At 44.3% G+C, this 21,728-nt stretch overlaps 1 protein-coding gene across 7 annotated transcripts in view; it reads left to right on the top strand.

The window, feature by feature from the left end:
- Positions 1-19,348, top strand: part of znf1035 (zinc finger protein 1035) — a 29,126-nt gene extending 9,778 nt beyond the window's left edge. For 5 of the 7 annotated variants that reach the window (XM_049731135.2, XM_049731132.2, XM_049731134.2 and 2 more), the window contains one exon: positions 57-9,550. In XM_049731135.2, the coding sequence (XP_049587092.1) occupies positions 92-9,022 (8,931 nt within the window). In that variant the 5' untranslated portion in view covers positions 57-91 and the 3' untranslated portion in view covers positions 9,023-9,550. Of the gene's footprint in view, positions 1-56; positions 9,551-10,910; positions 11,455-13,141; positions 17,054-17,544 lie in introns of those variants that run through there. The other 2 variants (XM_049731137.2, XM_049731138.1) reach the window with 2 other exon arrangements.
- Positions 19,349-21,728: the final 2,380 nt, after the last annotated feature.

Below are 21,728 nucleotides of genomic sequence, written 5' to 3'. Positions count from 1 at the left end.
GCATTGTTTCCTTGTAATTTCCTTCTATTTTATAATATCTTGCTTTTGAATTTTAGGAAGGGTCCTTACTGTTCCAGATTCCTAGAGGATAATGACTCATGAATGGGATTCATACTTTCAATCTGTCACGCCACTGTCATCAGAGTCAAAGATGTTGAGGACATCAGAGCCAGAAGGAAGTCTTGCCCAACATATTGAGACCTTTGTGGGCCAACATGAGTTCTCCAACTCCCTAGCATCACACGCTGCCTCTGCAACAGACTCTACATTTGATACAAACTACTACTCGACGTCAAGTGTTGGAAATTCCACCTCCGATTGTGCTTACGAAAACTACTATGGAGAAACACCTTGGCAGACCGACGAACAACTCGTGTTTAAGGATACATCGTTGAGATGTGAAGACGCTGAAATTAAAGATGTGGCCATGAATGGATTGTCTTCATCTGGAACCTTGACGTCATCCTATTCAGCAGAGTTGCAAAGACTTAAGCCAAACTGTGAACTTCTAGCTTCATCACTTCTTGAGGATTTTTCAGATGTCAGTAGTTGCTCGGACACAGAGGTAAACAAAACAGAGCCTTGTAAATTCATTAATAGTCCAACTCGACAGCCTAGAACAGATTCTCCGTCAAAACGAAGTCCATCAGAATGGCTTTTCACCCAGCCTGAAAATGTGACATTTGCAAACGAGATTAAAACTATTTGCCCCAGTTCCCCAAAATTGATCGCTGTACAAAATACAGCTGAATGTATACAAGGGATTAACAAAGGTGTGGTAGAAAATGGTAATTGTAACACGGTCCAAAATGAGTCCTCAGCGATTCCAACCAGCGAAAGGGATACTATTGAGAACTGTAATGACAAAGATGGACTTCCAACTCAAGAAGGAGATACAAATGTGGAGAGCCATCAAATTGAGGGATGCTACTCAGACATCTCTGTAAGTGACAGTGAAAGCGTGACTTGCATGGAGGATCAACCAGATGATCTGAAGGAACATACGACCGCAACACCTGAATGTACAAAAACGTCATATGAAAAGATGGAAGATAACAACGGACTGGAGAAAGAAAAAGTTGACATCAAGGAATCGTGGCCACAGGAGAATGAAGTCAACGACAACCCTAATGTCATCAGACAGGAAAAAGTAAATATGACATCTGTTGAAGAGGATTGCAGTGCTGTCCATCAATATCAAGACAAAGAATTAGCTTCTTTGGGTGAAGAAACATCAAAAACACCAGAGCAAGCAAATATTGAATTCTCCACTGTTCATGATGAAAGTATGGAAATAGACAACCCGCTGCCAGATATGGAGATCAAATGGCAAGACATGGAAATGAAGCCTGGCACCTCCCAAATCTTCGATTCTCCTGAGTCACATTCTAATAATGCCGTTTGTGAACCGGTGGAATGCACAAATCCGCTGGAGCACAAATGTCAAGATAATGGTTCCTGTCCACCGTTATCGGAAAATCAACCTCCTCAAAATGTGATTCCGGACAATATTTGCAGTGCTGGTCCTGTGAATGATGGTCATTTGAGTTTGTGTAGCAATTCAGATTCCTCGCTAGATCCAAATACCTTAAGAACAGACACCAATTTGGCAAGCGAGAATTCCGGAACAAGCAATATCACTATCAATCCAGAAGTTGATAAAATCGCAGACTTGATACAGAATCCCTGCTCAAGTACCGACACAAATATTTGTGACAAAGAAGAAACTGTGTCTTCCCAAGAGGACGATCAGACATCCTGTAAAAATTCAGACCCTACTAACTTGGATGTGAAAAACGACTTTTCTAAAGACGTAAAACCCTTCTCACAGCAGAACGACTTGAGCAAAGCGTGCTATTCCAACAAGGATGACCATTCTGGAGAAAACAATCCTCCATCTTCAAAAGACCCACTTGAAATTTCAATGCTCGCAGAACAAGAACATGGAAGCGCATCACTGGAAGAAATGGACACTTGCCAGGAAGAAAACTTGATCCTTGGTGAACAGTCTGGAGAACCTCTTGTTAAAAAACCCTCAAGTGACACTGAATCAATGAAACCTGAAGAAAAATGTATTGTCCAACCAAACGGCAATAGCATGGATGAACCAGAAGAACAAGGTACTGCGCTGCTATCCTCGTTACAAATGAGGAAACGCTTGCAGCCTGTTGTACTTTTAAATAAAATGAATCCAGCAATAAGCAAGTCATACCAGTGTGCACTATGCCAGCAAATAACCCTCAGCATTGATCATCTAATTGAACACCACCACCATCAACATTCAGAGCAGATCTTCTATTTCTGTAAGACATCCAATCAATACTTAACGAGTAATGAACGGGCAGACAAACAATTGGGCTGGAAAACCGAAGAACCTCGCCTTCCGTCAGAATTTACGCAACGGAAAAGAAAATTTCTCCATTGCAGAATTTGCAAAATCACATTTCCAAAATTATTTCTGTACGTGAAGCACATGCGTTGTCACACTGGCAAAACACCTTACAAGTGTGATGGATGTGACTTATATTTTGCACAGGCTTGCAGCTTAAAAACGCATAAGAGTGTACCTGGTAGATGCAGGAAATTCAAACCAGAAAATCCTGATGCAAAATCCAGTGACCTTGAAGTTATCAAGCGAGGTAAACAGCTGGAAAATCCCTCTCAATGGTACGTGAACTTGTTTGATATCCGCAAAGCTAATGTCTGTCTCTATTGTGGCAACCAATACGCAACTCTGAGAAAAGTCAAGAAGCATATTTACCGCAAGCACAAAGGAAAGCCGATAGGTGTGTGGCAAAGTCCTACTTCCATGAAAATAACCAAAAGGAGAAAGGCGAATCCTTGGAAAATCCGTCTTGAAAAAACAGAAAATCTTGAAAATGAGATAACAAGCAAACCAAAATGTCCCCTCTGTTCACGGTGTTTTATGTACGCCTCCAACAGAGATAGGCATTTACGTGACTGCGTCAGAATGGCTATTAGTGGTGGCAAGGGAAAAGTTGGTGACAGATATAGCTGTCCACTGTGCCACACTACATTTACTCAGACATGTAGTAGATACAGACATGTTCACGTCACCTGCGTCAGAAAAACTCTTCAACAATTAAGACAGAAGGTCAAATCGAAGCAAACAGTTGAACCCGATGACGAGAAACTGTTCAAATTGGAACAATCGTATAAATGTGATGTATGCTCAGAGGTTTTCCAGCAAGTGTCGGATCTCTACAACCATGTAAAGAAACATGAGTCTAAAATCACTGGCAAAATGATCAAGTACAGGACTTCAGTTTTGTCCAGTGAATCAAAGTTTGCAGCTTTAGTGAAGCCAAAGACAGAGGAACCGGAGAACGATGGAAAATCAGATGACGATGTCAGTGTTTCCCTGAAAAACACTGAGGAACCGGAGGACATTGAAAAACCAGTTGAGAAGGTCAGCGTTTCCCTGACTTGTTGGTTTTGTGAAAAAACCTGTGAGACACAAGAGTCATTACGGAAACATGAGAGTTGTCACAAAGGTGAAAAGCCATTCTGCTGTCTCGAATGTGGAAGAGAGTTCAAGAGAAGAGTCTACCTCATGGGTCACAAAGTTGTCCACCAGAGTATCCAGTGCACACTGTGCACAGAGACGCTTCCAAATGCCAGCAAACTTGTCCAGCATGTCAAGTTGCATCACAAAGGGAAAAGGTTTCCATGCCCCACCTGTCAAAAGCAGTTTTGCCATCCTCCAGAACTCCTTCAACATCTCTTTACTCATCAAAGGGATAGGAGGCCACCTCCCTTGAAAAGTGAAACACCCAAGTCCCTCAAATCCGATCAAGAGCCAATTGAACCAAAGGCGCTGCATTGTTCCCTTTGTAAAGAGGAATTTGATGACGCAAGGTCACTAAGGAAACACAGTCTTAAACACATATCTTCATGGTGTCGCTGTCCGTATTGCAATCAAAAGTTCAAAAGCCATCGTACTTTGCTATTTCACATGTACAAACATGCAGGGGCTAAATTGTATTCCTGTGATCAATGTCAAAAACGTTTCTATCACAAACAAACCCTGGAAATGCACAAAAAAAGTTGTGTCCCCAGTCTGCAGACTCAAAACCAAAATCAATCCGTATCCACGCTGAAAAAATGTACGATTTGTTTCCGAGTCTTTCTTAAGAAACATCGCTTCATTGCTCACATGAACGCCCACAAGTCGAATACTCTGAAAGTCTGCAAAAACTGCGGGATGTACTATGGTGGGAATAAATTAGGTAGTCATCAGCAAACATGCCTCCAGATATCACAAGCCAACAATGTCTTATCTTCTAATGTCGATGCCTGTCAAACCACTCCACAGAAAAGTCAGACTGGAACACCATCCAAGTCCAGTGCGTCTAGGAATCCCAGTCTGCAGACTCAAAACCAAAATCAATCCGTATCCACGCTGAAAAAATGTACAATTTGTTTCCGAATCTTTCTTAAGAAACATCGCTTCATTGCTCACATGAACGGCCACAAGTCGAATACTCTGAAAGTCTGCAAAAACTGCGGGATGTACTATGGTGTGAATAGATTAGGTAGTCATCGGCAAACATGCCTCCAAATGTCACAAGCCATCTTATCTTCTAATGTCGATGCCTGTCAAACCACTCCACAGAAAAGTCAAACTGGAACGCCATCCAAGTCCAGTGCGTCTAGGAATCCCAGTCTGCAGACTCAAAACCAAGATCAATCCAGATCCCCGCTGAAAAAATGTACAATTTGTTTCCGAATCTTTCTTAAGAAACATCGCTTCATTGCTCACATGAACGGCCACAAGTCGAATACTCTGAAAGTCTGCACAAACTGCGGGATGTACTATGGTGGGAATAAATTAGGTAGTCATCGGCAAACATGCTTCCAGATGTCACAAGCCAACAATGTCTTATCTTCAAATGCCGATGCCTGTCAAACCACTCCACAGAAAAGTCAAACTGGAACGCCATCCAAGTCCAGTGCGTCTAGGAATCCCAGTCTGCAGACTCAAAACCAAGATCAATCCAGAGCCCCGCTGAAAAAATGTACAATTTGTTTCCGAATCTTTCTTAAGAAACATCGCTTCATTGCTCACATGAACGCCCACAAGTTGAATACTCTGAAAGTCTGCACAAACTGCGGGATGTACTATGGTTGGAATAAATTAAGTAGTCATCGGCAAACATGCCTCCAGATGTCACAAGCCAACAATGTCTTATCTTCAAATGCCGATGCCTGTCAAACCATTCCACCGAAAAGTCAAACTGGAACACCATCCAAGTCCAGAGCGTCTAGGAATCGTCCATTTAAGTGTCCAGACTGTGCAATGAGATTCAAGTTCAAATCAAAACTCTTACAGCACAGCGTTTACCACACTCGTATACAACCATATCCATGTACACATTGTGATGAACGATTTGCATCCAACATATCGCGGTCGCGACATGAAGAGAACTGTAAAGTTTCCAAAGAAGAGGAGTCAAATATTCACAAAGAGACTTCACGAGAACTGACCGATACCCCTGCTCGTATGGAGGAAGCACAGACAATCCCGAAAAACGCTGGAGATGAGTACAAATGCAAATTCTGCACAAAGACATTTGTGAAGCCACGGAGCCTGCGACGTCATATATTGACTCATAATGAAGTGAATCCATATCGCTGCAAAACCTGCGGAAGCTCCTTTTCAAGATATGATTATCTTAAGGTCCATCATGCTCATTGTAAAGGAAAACAATTGCAGTTGCAAATCTGCATTCCCAAAATCGGTTTGGATGATGTTGGCAAGGGCTGGAAAAGCAGGGTCCGTGAGCCAACGGAACAGCAGAAGGGATTTCATTGTCATGTTTGTTCCAAGAGCCTACCAACTCAGTCTGGATTGTCCCGCCATGTCACGCTATTCCATACTATCAAATTGCATAAGTGCCGGCGTTGTGATTCAGCGTTCACTCATGAAAAATCTTTGAGATACCACAAGAGGCATAAAAACTGCAAAAAAGTGGTGAAAAATCACGATTCTACTCCACCACAGGATCATCTACCATCACAAAATGTTAGCCACCCACTCAGTGATGAAAAGTCCACACCCAGGTTCCAGTTCCATTTGAACCCAAACTACAAATATGCTTGCAGTCACTGTCCCGGTACTTTTAAGACCAAGGGGCACTTACAGGTACACATCCGTTGGCACACCGGCGAGAGACCGTACGTCTGTGATTGTGGCCTGCGATTCATCAGGAGCGACTACTTAAAACGTCATCGTCTGAAGTGCACGGTCAAACTTTGTAAAACATGTGGTGTGGCATTCCCACAAAAAGAACAGAGGGATCATCAAAGAACTTGTACTTCAACATCAGGACAGTCCACAAAGAGGGAAGAAACCTCTCAAACTCCTACGAAAGGTTTTTCATGTGCATACTGTTCTTCACGTTTTTCTTTATTTTCGCAGCTTCAGGAACACTTTTTAAATGCCCACAAAGTAGAAACCAAGAATCCACCCGAGTCTACTGCTCCTCTTCAACATCTCCTATCAAACCTACCAGCCATCAAAGACGATAAGCGCGACAAACAGCCCAACGAAGGTACAAATCTGACCTGCAAACTAGATACTGAACTTGTTGGCGATGCTTCTACATCATTCATCTGCCCAGTCTGCAATCTGTCCTTTGAAAATAAAGCTGGACTAAAGGGTCATTGCCGTGTGCATTCAAATACGACCCCTTACAAATGCAGAATATGCAACAAAGGATTTTGGAAGAAAAATCATTTTCGCAATCACACCAGGAAATGCAGATTTGGACATTCCACTGAAATTGATACAGCTCAGAAACCGGAATCTTCTCTGAAAGCAGACCTTCACGAGACACTCGCCGAATCTATTCCCTCGTTCAAAGATGATGCACGGACAGATACTGTAGTTTTGCAGGGAAAGTTCTCACGCAAAGATGATTTGAAGGAGTCTCTTCAAAACCCTAACAAAGATCAGGTGCAAAGCAGTGCGGACAAAGATAAAGTAGCTCAGTACCAATGTTCCGAGTGCAATATGAGCTTCACCGATGGTTTGATGCTGATCAGTCACCTTGAAGAACATGGGAGAGAGGAACAAGCAAATAAGAACATTAGCTGTTGCAAGTGTCGACGTGTTTATGCCAATGAAATCGAGTTTGAAAAACACATGAGAGGTCACGGTTTGATGAAGAATTTCCTTTGCTCATTGTGTCCCAAGTCATTTTACACATCAACGGATTTGGAAGTCCACAAATCGTACCATGACACAAACAGACCATTTCCATGTAAACTGTGTAATCACCGCTTTTGGTCCAGGCAGTCTCTTTGCTATCATTACAACGAAGAGCATCCTGACAATTCATTTCCCTGTTCTCACTGTAAAAAGACTTATGCCACCAAAAAGACTCTCCAAAGACACTACAAAAAATGGCATCTCAAAGAACAAAAGAACTCGAGTCTTGAGCAGGAACCCGTCGTGCCCAATGAACGTGATGCTGATAAAAAAAGTAGCAGTGAGGAAAGTGACTCAGACTCTGCGCCTTACTTCCCATGCCATGTATGCGGAAAGACATTCCCAACTTCAGAAAATCTGGAAGATCATCAAAAATGTCATCTGGGTGAAAAACCTCACGAATGTGCGGAATGTGGCAAATGTTTTTTCCAGTCCGCCCAATTGGAGCAACACAAACGTATGCACAAGTCCGAGTTACAGTGTCAGGTTTGCGGAAGAGGATTTGTGTCCCACTTCCTCTTGCGAAATCACAAACATAGTCATGGCAAGAGTCGTCCACACCGTTGCTCCAGATGTCAACTCAGTTTCTCGGGAGCTTCCCAGTTAGCGGAACACATGTCTACGCACCGAGAAGAAAACTTTCCATGTGACATATGCAGCCAAGTGTTCCCCTCCAAGAGTAGTCGAGCTGAGCACAGAAAGGAACACACCATTTCAACCGAGCGCCCTTCACCTTTGCCTGAAAAGTTGCCTTCGTCCTCGGAAACTTGCCTGCCAAAGTTCAAAACCTTGAAATACCGCTGCGGTTCATGTAACGAGCGCTTCAAAAACCCAGAGGACCTCGCGGAGCATGGTTGCCAGGGATCCAAAGAACGCCGCTATTCCTGTCCTGATTGCGATAAACATTTTCTACACTCATCCCAGCTGAAACAGCATAGAATCATCCATCAAAAGTCAACGGCTAATATCCAATATTTATGTAATCACTGTAATACCACATATTCCTCCCTTGAGGACTTCCAGAAACATATGAAGGTCCATAAAAATGAGATCCCTTTACCTGCAACAAGTAATAATTATAATGCAAAGGACACCACCGTTCCTGTTCATACTTCCAATGCGCTGAAATGCAAAATTTGCAGCATGGCCTTTTGGTCCCAAAATGACCTTGACAAACATGTGGAGGAACATCATACATCTCTTTCAGCGTTTCAATGCAATGGATGTAATGAGAGATTTGGGACGATTGATGCTTTTGACCAGCACCCCTGTGCCCGTAAGCAGCAAGAAAGTAACCATCAGCAGGGTTCGCAGGAAGAAGAAATTGATGTCACTGTCGAGGATTCGTACTATTGTAGCAATTGCTCATTGCAGTTTCCTTCAAAAAGTCTTCTCTTGGAGCATCAAAACAAAGTGCACTTAAAGGAGAAAGAATTTAAATGCAAGTATTGTGCAAAATATTTTGCCAACATGCATTCCCTTAAACGGCATAAGCTCAACGTGCACAAAGAGTCAAAGCAAAGCAAGCTGAAATGTCCTCACTGCTCTTCTCGATTCGACAAAGCTCAAGATCTTTCATTACACATGAGAATGCATGCTGAACATCAAGTTGGACAGCACCGATGTGATATGTGCTACAAATCGTTTACACACGCTTCGCAGCTTTTGCGTCATCAAGAAAGCCATGTCGGCCAAATTGTGTATGAATGCACTGAATGTGATAAGGCCTTTGCTTTTCCTCATCTGCTGGAAGAGCATCAACGAACGCATGCTCAGTTTACAAAATAATGCTCCATGTATAACATCTACTCCTTCAATAACATCTGATTGGGCCTTCAAAAAAAACACCACATCCTATTTGGCTCAGGACCTCAGAACTTGTAAATAAATATATGTTCTACTGTTGGACTTTGGGAAGATACATAGACCAAAAGTTCTTGATGATTGTTCATAAACTAGACTGTACACTGATTCTCTCATTTTGAACTCTACAAATGTATATTGTTAAAAAGTGATATAAAAGGATTTCGTATTTTTGAAGTTTCAAATGCTTTATTTTCAAGGCCTTGGAGTTGTTTTTAGTCTTTTCTGTTGACGACTAAGACATCGTTGTATGCCGGGTCATGTTTTTGTATATACTTTTGTGTTTTTGTTTGCTTAAATTTGAAGAAACTCTCATTCATTACACAAATGGTCCAAATTATTTATGTCCTGAACATGTTTATTGGATTTTGTTTACTGACTCAACAGGACATTTTATTTGACTTGTCTATACCACTTCTCGAGGGAATAATAAATGTTGATTTGTCATGAGAAGTTTTGCTTCATTTTACCAAATAGTTCACAATGTAAAATGTGGGTTGTCATTTTGGACCCCTATCCAGCGTGTTTTAGATGTCTCGCTTCTCCAACACACATGATTCAAATGATCAGTTCATCAGTAACATCTGAGAAGCCTGTTCATGATCATGATCATTTCAATCGGGTGTGTTGGAGCAGCAAGGCTTCTAAAACCTGCAGGATAGGAGCGTGTCAGGAAGGGGAAGCAGTGGACTGTTGGATTCTGCTAACCTTGACCTGGGATGTTGTGAGTTAAATGAGAATGCTTGAAGACCAATTCCTCCAACACACCTTTCTTCTCCAGGGTGAGGTCAGCGCTCCTGTCCCATTCATCCATCTTCTTCCACTTATCAGGGGTCGGGTCGCGGGGGCAGCAGCTTTAGGAGGGACTCCCAGACTTCCCTCTCCCCAGCCACTTCGTCCAGCTCATCCCGGGGGATCCCAAGGCGTTCCCAGGCCAGCTGAAAGACATAGTCTCTCTAGCGCGTCCTGGATCGTCCATGGGGTCTCCTGCCGGTGGGACATGCCCGGGACACCTCCCCAGGGAGGCGTCAAGGAGGCATCCTGGTGAGATGCCCAAGCCACCTCATCTGGCTCCTCTCAACGTGGAGGAGCAGCGGCCCTACTTCTAGTCTCTCCCGGATGACTGAGCTTCTCGCCCTATCTCTAAGGGAGAGCCCGGACACCCTGCGGAGGAAACTCATTTCGGCCACTTGTATCCGGGATCTTGTTCTTTCGGTCACGACCCATAGCTTGTGACCATAAGTGAAGGTAGGAGCGTAGATCGACCGGTAAATTGAGAGCTTTGCCTTTTGGCTCAGCTCTCTCTTCACCACGACGGACCGGTACAGAGTCCACATTACAGCCGACGCTGCACCAATCCGCCTGTCGATCGCAAGCTCCACCCTGCCCTCGCTCGTGAACAAGACCCCAAAATACTTGAACTCCTCCAATTGGGGCAGGATCTCATCCCTATCCGGAGAAGGCATTCCACCCTTTTCCGACTGAGGACCATGGACTCAGATTTGGAGGTGCTGATCTGTTTCTCCTGTCCCTGTGATTGGAATCACCAAGTTGGCAAAGCCTGGGGGTGGGTAAGGTTTGCCAAAATTTACTAAAGGTAGTTTTTCTTGTGGGGTTGTCCCGATTGACACACCTTGAAGAAATGTCAACAATGGCTATAGCAGACTGGGGTGGTGCCCCCTCCCCCTTTTAAGAAAAGGGACCAGGGGGGTTTTCCAACTACAGGCGGATCACACTCCTCACCCCTTCAGAGTCTCCAACAAACCCGACAAGCATGTTTTGTGATATGGGGGAGGGAACCAGAGTACCTGGGGGAGTAGAAAGCTTGTGCATGTGGGGGAAGGGATTGGGCCAACAAGGACAAACCTAAATCGAGACTTAAAACCAAAACCTCAGAACTGTGAGGTGCTTTAGTACTGCCCCCATTTGTGTATAAGGAAGTGGAATGGTTCCCTTTGGAACACAACACACATACCATCAGTATTTGTGTACTGACGTGGCTAGTCGACTGACTGGGTTCTGCACAGTGCAGTATTTGGCGGTTGGGAGAGCTTCCTGAGGAACCACGTGACCATGGTTTCCAGGGGCAGAGGCGTTTTCACTGCAGGCGTGCCTACTGCGCATGCGCACATGTCGAGGCTGCTCGACCCCGCAGCTGGACTACTCGCTTTCTTCTGGTTCTCCTGCACCTACTCCTCCTCTCCCTCTTGGCACATATTCATATTTGTTGGAGGCTGAAGAGCGTTTCCAAGACCTCGCGCATCTGCGCGGCCAGATGTCTCCGGATCCACGCAACGGTTGTAGCTATCCTTTTGTGCCCACGTCAAAGGCTTCGGACACCAGGCTTTTGTGACAAGGTGAGTGTTTAAACGAACCAGGAAAAAAAAAAAAAAACTCCGAAGAGAAGACCGTGGAAGCTTGCCCGCCAATATCCGTTGTTTGTGTGGCCTCTCACGGGAGCATGGCCAGTCACCACCCCTCGCTTAAATGCCCCCCCGGAGGACCTTCCGTTCGCGGCTTTGCATGAAGCTCGTCATTTTTGAAGCTCGCCAAACCATACCATGTGTGGAATATGATAGCATAGCTGTTCGTGAAGTAGCCGAAATGGATCTCAAGCCGTTTTAGCATTAGCTTAGCCTGCATATTCATTCGTATGTGTTTTCAAAGGTATTGACCATGACTCCTGGGCACGTCAGTTGCCTTTTATGTTTTGTCTTTTGATTTGAATCTCCATGCACAATGTGTATTATGCATTTAAAGTCAACACGAGCTCAAGTTAAAAAAGAAGCTAATCAAATTAGGGGTGTGTTTAAAAAAAAAAAACTCTTGGCACAGGCATTACAACAGTTTATCAATGCAAGCAAAGCTGAAAACTGAATTTATTGAACATGAATATCAGAGTAATTGAACAATAGGAGGATTGAGTGATGGTAGCACAGTGTGCCTTTTATTAGAGGATGCTGCAAAAAATAGTTTTTTTTCTCCACATAGTTACCCCACTGATATTTAAAGGAGCAGTGTGTATGTTTTGAATTTTCCTGTTAATTCATAAAGACATAATTAATTCTGGCAAAATGTGATATCACATCAATTGACTATTTTATCTATCTTCAATCTAATTGAGATCCAGTAATTGGTAATTCTATTTTATGGGTCCTCACTGTACAGAACGCTGACATGTCTCATTGCCATCTTTACGCAGCCAATCACAAATTTTCTGGATCAATAACTATGTGTAACCAATCTGTCACACTTTGTCACTCGAGAAAACGTTTGTGATGATACTGCTACTGAGAAAATTGATGGCAGGCCTGGTGGATAAAGCCATTTGTGAGTATGTTGGTGCAGGAGCGGAACCTTTTGTACCTCTTCCCAGAGGGCAGGAGGTTGGTGTCGCTGCCTCATCTCGTCCAAAAATTGACCTCCTTCCTGTTCGTTTCATCAACCTTAGTAATGAGACCCACTAGTGTTGTACTGTTTATGGCTGGCGTGTTGGGTTATTGTGCAGTCATGTGTCCGCAGGGTACAGAGCAGAGTACTGAGCACACAGCCTTGGGTGGGGGCTGTGTTCAGGGTCAACGCTGCTTGAAATGGTGTTGCCAAGCCGTACTGCCTCTGAATGAGGAAGTCTTAACAACCAGGGGCAGAAAGAGGTGCTGATCTCCAGCTTGTGCAGTTTGCAGATGAGTTGTGGTATTATGGTGTTGAATATTGAAGGTGCTATCGGACGGTAGTCGTTGAAGCAGGATTGAGCAGATTTCTTTGGCAGTGGTATGATGGTGGTGGTTTTGAAGAGTGATGGAACAATGGCAAGACATCAGTGAAGACAGCCTTAAGCTCTGCGCCATCCTTCAGCACATGACCTGGGTTGCCATCTGGTCTTGTTGCTTTGCGGGGGTTGATTTTGGCAAGAGTCCTCTTCACCATGGAGAGGCGCAGAGTCTAGTTCTGAGCAGGGGGAGGGGTCTGATTGATGTTGTATTTATGGAATATAAAATATGGATTTGTGTGGTATCCAACCACGTGTCTGTGTTTTATTTACAGGAACCAACAATCCATGATGCTCGGGCTTCAGGGCAGTGGGCCACCATCTTCCAAAATCTATCGTTGCGTGGCGTGTTCGGCAACCTTCAGCGGACTGGCGGCCTTGCTTGTACACCAGGCGAAGCATGCCACCATGCTCCCCAAGGTCATCGAGCCTCCTTCGACCCAGCCCGACGTGAACCTGCAGGACTCTTTGACGGCAAACCTAAAGTCGTCCGATCCACCAGCGTCGTCCGATGGCGCCTCACCATCTTTTTATATCTGTGATTGCGGAGAGGAATTTCAAGACTTTTGTCAAATGCTTGATCACAAACAATCGCATAGTTCTCACTTAAAGTCACTCCATATGACTTATAATAATGCCGTCTCAGACGGAACCGATTCTGCTGATGGGTCTTCTAATCAGACGGGAGATTTAAAGCTGACCACAGCCTTGACGGATCCGGCCCTGAGTTGCCCGTCTACTTCAGGGTCGCCACCTGTTAAATTAGAGCTTGAAACCAGAGAAAGACTGGAAAAGAGCAAAGTTGTTCCATCCACTCCCCTTGAGCAGAGTAAAGATTCTGAAGAAAATAACGATGGACAACTTGACCAGACATCTCCAAGTAAAGAGGCAGTGCCAGAGACTGCAAGTGATTCACCGTCCACTCATAGCAGCGACAATGAGGAACGAGCGGCAAAAAATAACAAATTAATGCAAATCCTAGCAACAGCCTACACGAATCACACCGCCAAGCCTCCGACTTCGAACGACAGTAACGTTTTGATCACCCCCAAACAGGAAGCCATCCCGGTCGATATCACACCAGTCACAGAAGAGCCGGCCATCAACGATCTCTCTGTCGCAAAGTTAAGACGATTGCTCGCAAAGACGAACACAAAAACAAAAGCCCCCACCATCAGTCGAATTATCGACTCCAGCAGGAAGAAGATAGTTTCGCTGACAAAAATGCTCTCGCCCGTCGTGGTTCTTGAAACTCGTCAGAAACTTCGAGATTCTGGCAACAGCACTCTTTTTGGGAAATATCAATGCGGGCGCTGCCGTCGGATCTTCCCCAACTCCGACAGACTAACCGAGCACCACTTTTTGCACAAGAAGGAGAGAATTAAGTGTTGCCGTCGCTGCAAACAACTCATCATCGGCAAGCTGCCTTTCACCGACAATCACGTCTGCATTGCATCAGTGAAAAAACCCGCACAGCTGCCAAGTACATTGCCGCTGGTCCCCAAATATGTGCCCTTCCATAGCTTTAACAACAAGAAAAAATCCTTCTTTTGTCCCGTATGCAAGCATAACTACGCCCGCAGGTACAACCTGAAGAAGCACAAGTGCCAAGGCCCGAAAGCTGCGCCGCCCCAGACGCACGTCTCCGCCGACAGACTACAGGCATTGAGATCAAATAATAAAGCCTCGCCGTACAAGAATGGTCAAGTCGAGCACGGAACGAACAGCGTTTCCGTCAGCACCGAAGCCCCTCGGGTCAAGGTCGAGGTGACCTCTACTACTTGTGATCAGTCTGAGATGCTTGACCTTCCTTGGAGTCGTTCTACCAATACCTTCCCGCCGTTTTTCCCCACGGATCAGCATGAAAGCGCCTCTGGAAGCGCGATGGACAACACGAGCTCGGACGCTGTGCCGGCGCCGCATAACGAGAGCGGCAACGAAGGCCAGTGGACGATGCCCTTGGATGATGAAACGGAGCTGCTTAGTTCGTCTCAGAACGCTGCTAACGAAGATGAGATGGATCCCGACTCCAAGGAGATGGCCAACCTGAGTTATTTTGTCAAAGATGGCATAAGACGTTACCCCTGTCCCAGGTGTCAGAAAACCTACAGTCGGCCCTCTACTCTGGCCCGCCATTTACGCCTGTGCGGGTTCAGGCCTCGGGGACCTGCGTCCATATCGCACGGTGCTGGTAATGACGGCGGTCCCAAACCCAGGGTTCCTTGCAATGTCTGCGGAAGAAACTTCAGCCGCAAAGATAACATGCTGGTTCACCGGCGACGATGTCAGTTTCAGGGTGCGGCGCCCAAAGAACCCTCGCCGCAAAATTTGCCGGGCAGCGCACAAGCGAGTCCGGATAATGACGCTAATAACTGGGGCTTCATGTCACTGCCCCCCGTGCTACCTAGGAGGGTGACGTGCGAGTGTGGGGTCGGATTTACATCTCCGAGACTCCTCCTGGAGCATTTACAAAAGCACGCGCAGGAATCCTACACGTGCCCAACCTGTGGAGAGACTGTTAATTCTTGGGCTGACTACGAGGTTCACCTGCAAATCCACATGCATCCTCATCACCAGCTCCTGAAGGGACTCCAAACGCAGCGATCGCAACCCTTGATGCTTAGGATCCATCAGCAACCTCAGCAGCCACCTCCGCCGCCTCCACTCGCCCATCAAGCTTCACAGAAGGAACCAGTCCCTCAACCCTCAACCCCCAAAAAGCAGAGGCCTGTTTGCTCACGATGCGGGAATACATTTGCTACCAGGTGTTCCCTCCGAAGGCACTTATCATGGGACCGTTGCAAAGGCGGACGACCGCAGAACGCGCCCAAATTTTATCGCTGCTCCCGCTGCAGCTCCGAATTCCCCAACATGGTGAGTCTTCTGTTTCACCAGAGGAGCGGTGCCTGCAAACCTGCCATCAAGCCCGTGCGTTGCCCAGTTTGTCTCCGTTGGTTCGGCACTGTGGACGGTTTGCAGAAACACCTCCTGACTCACAAGCAGTCTGAATCCCACCGCTGTGATATCTGCCAGTGTTCATACCCAACTCTGAAATCTCTCAAAACCCATCGCAGGAGGGTGCATAATGTCTTGTGTGCAGAACTTCTAACTTAGCAGTATTTTGCATCCCCGCCCCCCCTTCTAATTTCTGTGACGTTGATGTGGTACTTCAAAATGCTGCTTTTGATTAGTACTAATTCTAAATGATCAAAATTAAGTAACAAAAAAGTACTTTAGTTTTGTAGCAGTTTGCGGCTGTGGCTCGTGTAGTTTGGTCCAGTTCTTCATTTCAATTACAAGGTTGTGAAGTTGAAGTTTTACCCAATGATTGTTCTGTAGTTTGTTGGCTGTTATTAAATATACAAATTTATGAATATGTTTTGGGTGTTTTTTTCCTCTGGTGTATTTGGGTTCATCCAAACAGTTAACTGTAGTTTACATGACGGTATTGTATTTGTCCAACAAGCATTCTGTTAGATAAAATAAAATAAAACATTACCGCTGCTATTATTTAGGTTTTCCATGAAAAACTTAGTACAATGTCAAATACTCACACTCACACCACATTTGCTATTATAAGTTACATCCATTAAAACGGAATTTGACTCGTCAAGATTTCTTAAGATATGTAAACATTAATAAACTCTCATCCTCCCAACCGTTGCCTAATGTATATACCCCTAAATATTTGTAGTATTTCCGCAAAACCTAATTCCTGTCCAGTAATAAATGGATGAAGGGGTAATGCTTCAGCCAAATAAAAATACTCATACAATAACCTTTTCCTGATATGATTAATTATACGATTTTTTATATATATATTTGCAAACAAGATCGTTTTTCCTTGATTACATAGATGTAATATTTAATTTTGCGCCTTATCTGTCGAAATACAGTCACTTAAAAGCAGTGATGACAGTATATGTAGTACTGCTATTTTGTCAGCAGAGGGCAGTACAACACCGGATGTACGGTAGGTAAAGGGCGCCATTCGTAGAAGTAAACGGGGTGTATTTTTTTTTTTTTTTTTTTTTCTGGGGACTAGTGTGGTCCGATGCTATGACTATGCCTGGACGCCTACATTTCAGCTTCCTTCCAGTGAACGGCATAGGATCTACAATGTCCTATTAGAGGCGAGGATTAAAGCAGTATTTTATTACGCTGCAACTTTTGACAACACGGCCAAGGTAAAATATCATTGTCATCACTTAGCCGGCTATTGCTATAATTAGCACGTTAGCATTAGCAGGCTCACGTTCCACCAAAATAACGTACGTGACTTTCAAAATGTTACAACCTAGCGCCCTATCCCACTTATTCAAAGAAATATTAACGCTTGTGTTCGTTTTTAAACTGTCGTAACGCGCCGGGGATAGTTTTACTTCTCGCTAAGGGCTGCTTATGCTAGAATAGTTCTTTTATGCTCAATATTGGCTAACAATAAAGCAGCTAATTCTCCTCGTCTATCAAAAGACTCAAAGAAAATCTAGTTGCCTTCTATTTATTTTTCTTAGTTGTATATCAGGAGCAGAACAGCCGTATATAGACAGGCTCACAATTGCCAAACCAAGTCTAATTCAAAAACTGTAATTTTCCTAATTTTTCTCAATAAATACTCCCAAATTATATTAGCACTAACACGCTAAATCTTATGGTTGTGTTTTATGTTTTTCAACAGGTGCCACAGTGAAAGTAAATACTTCCATCTATTCCCCCCAGTCTGATGATGGAGCAACTTCAGAACCACCAAGAAAGCAGCTTCGATGGTGATTTGACCACTGGAGGGATTTGCTTCAGCTGTGAACAGATCTTTTCAACTCAGCAATTTTTGGAGGAACACGTGTGCCCTTTTACGAGTCACATCTGCACTTGTGGAACTGAGTTTGCCGCGTACGAAGACATGCTCTCTCACAACGTCACACACGAACCGGGACAACAGGTGCTGCATCACGAAACGATAAAGAAGCGCCGATTTGAAAAGCACATAGAAGAAGAGGAGCAGCTGAAACGCTTCAAGTCGGGTGAAGTTGTCTGGAAGGCGGAAGGTGCTTCGATGTGGGCAAAACAGTCTCCCTCGGCATCAGCTTATAAGACTTCTATTTCAAAACCGACATCCACGGCATCATCTAACGGTGGCCAAGGTGGCTTAAACATGAAGAGTACATTTTCTAGTGTGGGTGCGCCAACAGTGGATCTTTGGACAATTTACCAGCCCGTGGTGTTGGTGGAAACGATCCGTAAGTGGAACCAATGGAAGCCGTACACTTGCGGTAAATGCGGGGAAAGTTTTATCACCAAGCGCACGTTGATTTCACACACCAATACTCACATTGCTGACAAAATCTCTGGCTGCATCGGATGTGGGCTGCTGCTTTCTAGCCGAAAGTTCGTGCCTCGCTTCCACACGTGTAACTTCCCCAACACCACAGCCAAACTCAAACTCATCACAGCCAGACCACTCAATTTCAAGCGGCCCATCACAGAAATAGACCTGACTCAGAGCCCGCTTAAGTCGTCCAATGCGGACAACCAAAAGAGTCAGATGCTTCAAGTCACCTCGGCCTTGCAGTTGAAAAATCTAAATGTGCGAACGTACGGCAAAGTTGCTCAGGGAGTTTGCACCATGCCTACCCAGCAGTTCAAACATGACAATTCCACACTGAACGCCCCGCAGAAAAGCAGCTGGAAGCATTCGCCCTCACCCGTGACAAAGAGCACAAACCTGATCCAACCCGTGGAGACGTCCGCCAGGGGAGCCGACTTCACCTGTCGAGTGTGCCACGTCGTCTTTGAGAGCACTCAGATGTTGCAGAGGCACAAATGTCCCAAAGCCGACGAGTTCTTGGCCAAACACGGCCGCATCGGGAAGATGATCAAGCCCAGACAGGATGTGGTGGTACCCAAGCCCCCTGTGACTCGGGTGAACGGTGAGAGAAGTCACAGGTTCTCAGCGGACGCCAAGAAACAAGTCCCTACCGACAAAGAGCAAAGCGTGGAAAATGTGGTTACAGCTGACGATATGGAAGATGACTGTTACATTGTGGAAACCGGACAAGAAAAAACATCTGAAATGATCTACCAGGTCACCTCGTCTGTCCCCATCAAAACTTGACCAGTTTGCACATCGTCTGTTCATTCCAAAGGAGTCACATGTTTCCTGACATCTTCTGTACTTTGAAAATACATGTATGTGCGGTTACCTGTTTAGATTTGATAGAATTAAATATGAATTTGAATCTGGCTGCATCCTTTGTTTCGAGACAGAACATCTGAATGCTCCAAGTTTTTCTATTTGAACATTAGTTTAATTATGAAGTCAACCAATAATGTAAAGATGATATGTGAGGTGTATTATACATTTCTTTTTCTAAATACAGTTTAGTGTGAACTAAATGTGTTGGGCTTTAAGTTTCACCTCCATGACCATATTCCTTTGGTTCATTTTAAGTGAACGTTGTGTATTATTAAAATGTATTTTTAAATTCTGATGTTTAATTTTTTAATGTAGTTACTGCACTGTTCACCAAATTATCTAACGAGTGATTAATGCATTGTGGAGTGCATTGTAATAACTTTTTCATCATCCTTCGACTTCCACTTGATTTCCAAAATTCCAACAGTACGTGAAGTGCACACTTCATACGCAAGATGTGATTGCTATTGTAATGCCCTCGACGTGGACAACCAGCGCCTGGTGCAAATTCGTCGCTTTTTATTGAACTGCAAATAATAATTTAGCACATTCATACACGACGGTGGTCACAACTCACACCCATACACTCCACTCACACACTTTCGCAGCCCCCCCTTACCAATCTTTCATGCGCTCATTGATTACGTCATTTCCTGCTCAACCGAGGGCCCCGCCCGCACACTTCCATAATAAACAATAACAAACATTCCAATTTTCTCTGATGTAGCTTTGTGCCACCGAACCGACCTAATCAAGTCATGGCAACTAAAAGGGGCTAAAAGATGCTTAAGTCGGGACTGGTTTAAGTAGTCCAGTAGACTAGTGAATGCATTTGTAGGTTTGTAAAACAGTCACGGGGAGCCTTAACGCTGTGTTTTGCTTTATGCTAAGTCGCTAGCAAGCCGCCACTGATGGCTACCAAAGGACCAGTGTTGACACCCACTCAGGCAAGCACTTTGACTATTTTTCAAATAAAAAAATACTCTCACTAGACAATAGCAGCAACTAATTATGTCTAATGAAGCCATGACAAGTTTTCTTTATCGTCCATGATTGTTGTTGGCAATTAGCTAGCGTCCTGGCCCATCATATGCATGCAAACGCCTTTGCTGTTTAATTCTGGTTTTGAGATGGATAGCAAAAAAAGAAAGCTTTAGGAACAAGGCTGCTGTCCTGACATGTTACTCAAAACATTCGGGATAGTGCTGTAGGATCGACTCAGTGAGACGATCGATTTCTAATCTCTGTTAATTCTACAGAATCGTGACAGGAGTAAAAATTCCTTAAGCAGGAGTGACCAGTGTAGGCCTGTTTTGATACAATACTGGTGGTTATTTATAAAAAACAACTGAGAAGGGCTTAACAAAAAATGGCATCGAAAAGAAAATCATATCCTGCAGGTTACAAGCTGCATGTAGTAAAATATGCAGCCGAAAACGGTAATCGAGCAGCAGAAAGAATGTTTGGAGTTAATGAGAAACTTGTAAGGGACTGGCGAAAAGCAGAGGTCAGTCTTACTGAAATGAAGAAAACAAAAAAAGCCAACCGTGGGCTGAAAGCTAGGTGGCCACAGATAGAGGAACGACTTCGCACATGGGTGGTTGAACAATGTGCTGCCGGGAGACGCTTGTCAACAGTGCAGTTGCATCTCCATGCCCAGGTATTTGCCAAGAAGACAAAAATAACTTTGTAGGTGGACCTTCTCGGTGTCATGCAACGCAATCGCTTCTCTATCCACGTCCAGGTAATTGCCAAGGAGATGAATATAAATGACTTTGTTGGAGGATCTTCTTGGTGTTATCGCTTCATGCAACGCAATCAAGTCTCTATCAGAGAAAAGAAAAAGATGTCCCAAAAATCGCCAGCAGACTTCGAAGTCGACGTCGACAGTTTCCGTGAGTTCATTGAGAATCCTGTAAGTGAGCACAACGTGACACTGGATCATATTATTAACATGTACGAGGTCCCCCTCATGTTTGACATTCCCAATGCCTCCTTACCGTATTTTCCGGATTATAAGTCGCTCCGGAGTACGTTGCACCAGCCATAAAATGCATAATAAAGAAGGAAAAGACATATTTGTTATATTTTTGTTTATTATATTATATGCTTTCATTCATAGCCAATGTTTGATGAAATACACATATGCTGATGATGTAACTGATTTTGTCTTATACAGGTGCCTGGAAATACAGAATGTATTGAGGAGAGCCACGATTTTGAAATGGGGGGAGAAAATGACACATCCATGTAAACCTTGATCTGCATCTCCCTCGTCAGAGACTCTGAAATTCCAAGAGACTCTGAAATCTGAAGGACCTGTTGAGAGCAACAGGCAACCTATTGCTGCCTCGCAATTAGGGATAGATGCAAAGGCTGAAATGGCACCTGCAAGTGTGTGTCACTTGACAACCGGCGATCATGGACTGCCAGTGGAGCGACAAATGAAAAGAGGAGGGCATCCGAGAAAAATAAAACGCTCAAAGCTGAAGGACAAAATGTTTACTACTATTTCTGCTGAACTTGTGGCGGATCAACATTATTAAATTAAATATGTGATGTGAGGTGTATTATAAATCTCTTGCTCGTTTTCTAAATACCGTTTAGTGTGATCTAAATGTGTTGGGCTTTAAATTTCACTTCCGCGACCATATTCCTTTGGTTCATTT

The sequence above is a fragment of the Syngnathus scovelli genome, chromosome 9 (genome assembly GCF_024217435.2).
Source record: "Syngnathus scovelli strain Florida chromosome 9, RoL_Ssco_1.2, whole genome shotgun sequence".
NCBI lineage: Eukaryota > Metazoa > Chordata > Actinopteri > Syngnathiformes > Syngnathidae > Syngnathus > Syngnathus scovelli.
The sequence above is the reverse complement of the archived record's forward strand: the minus strand, read 5'-3'. Positions and strand labels throughout refer to the sequence as shown.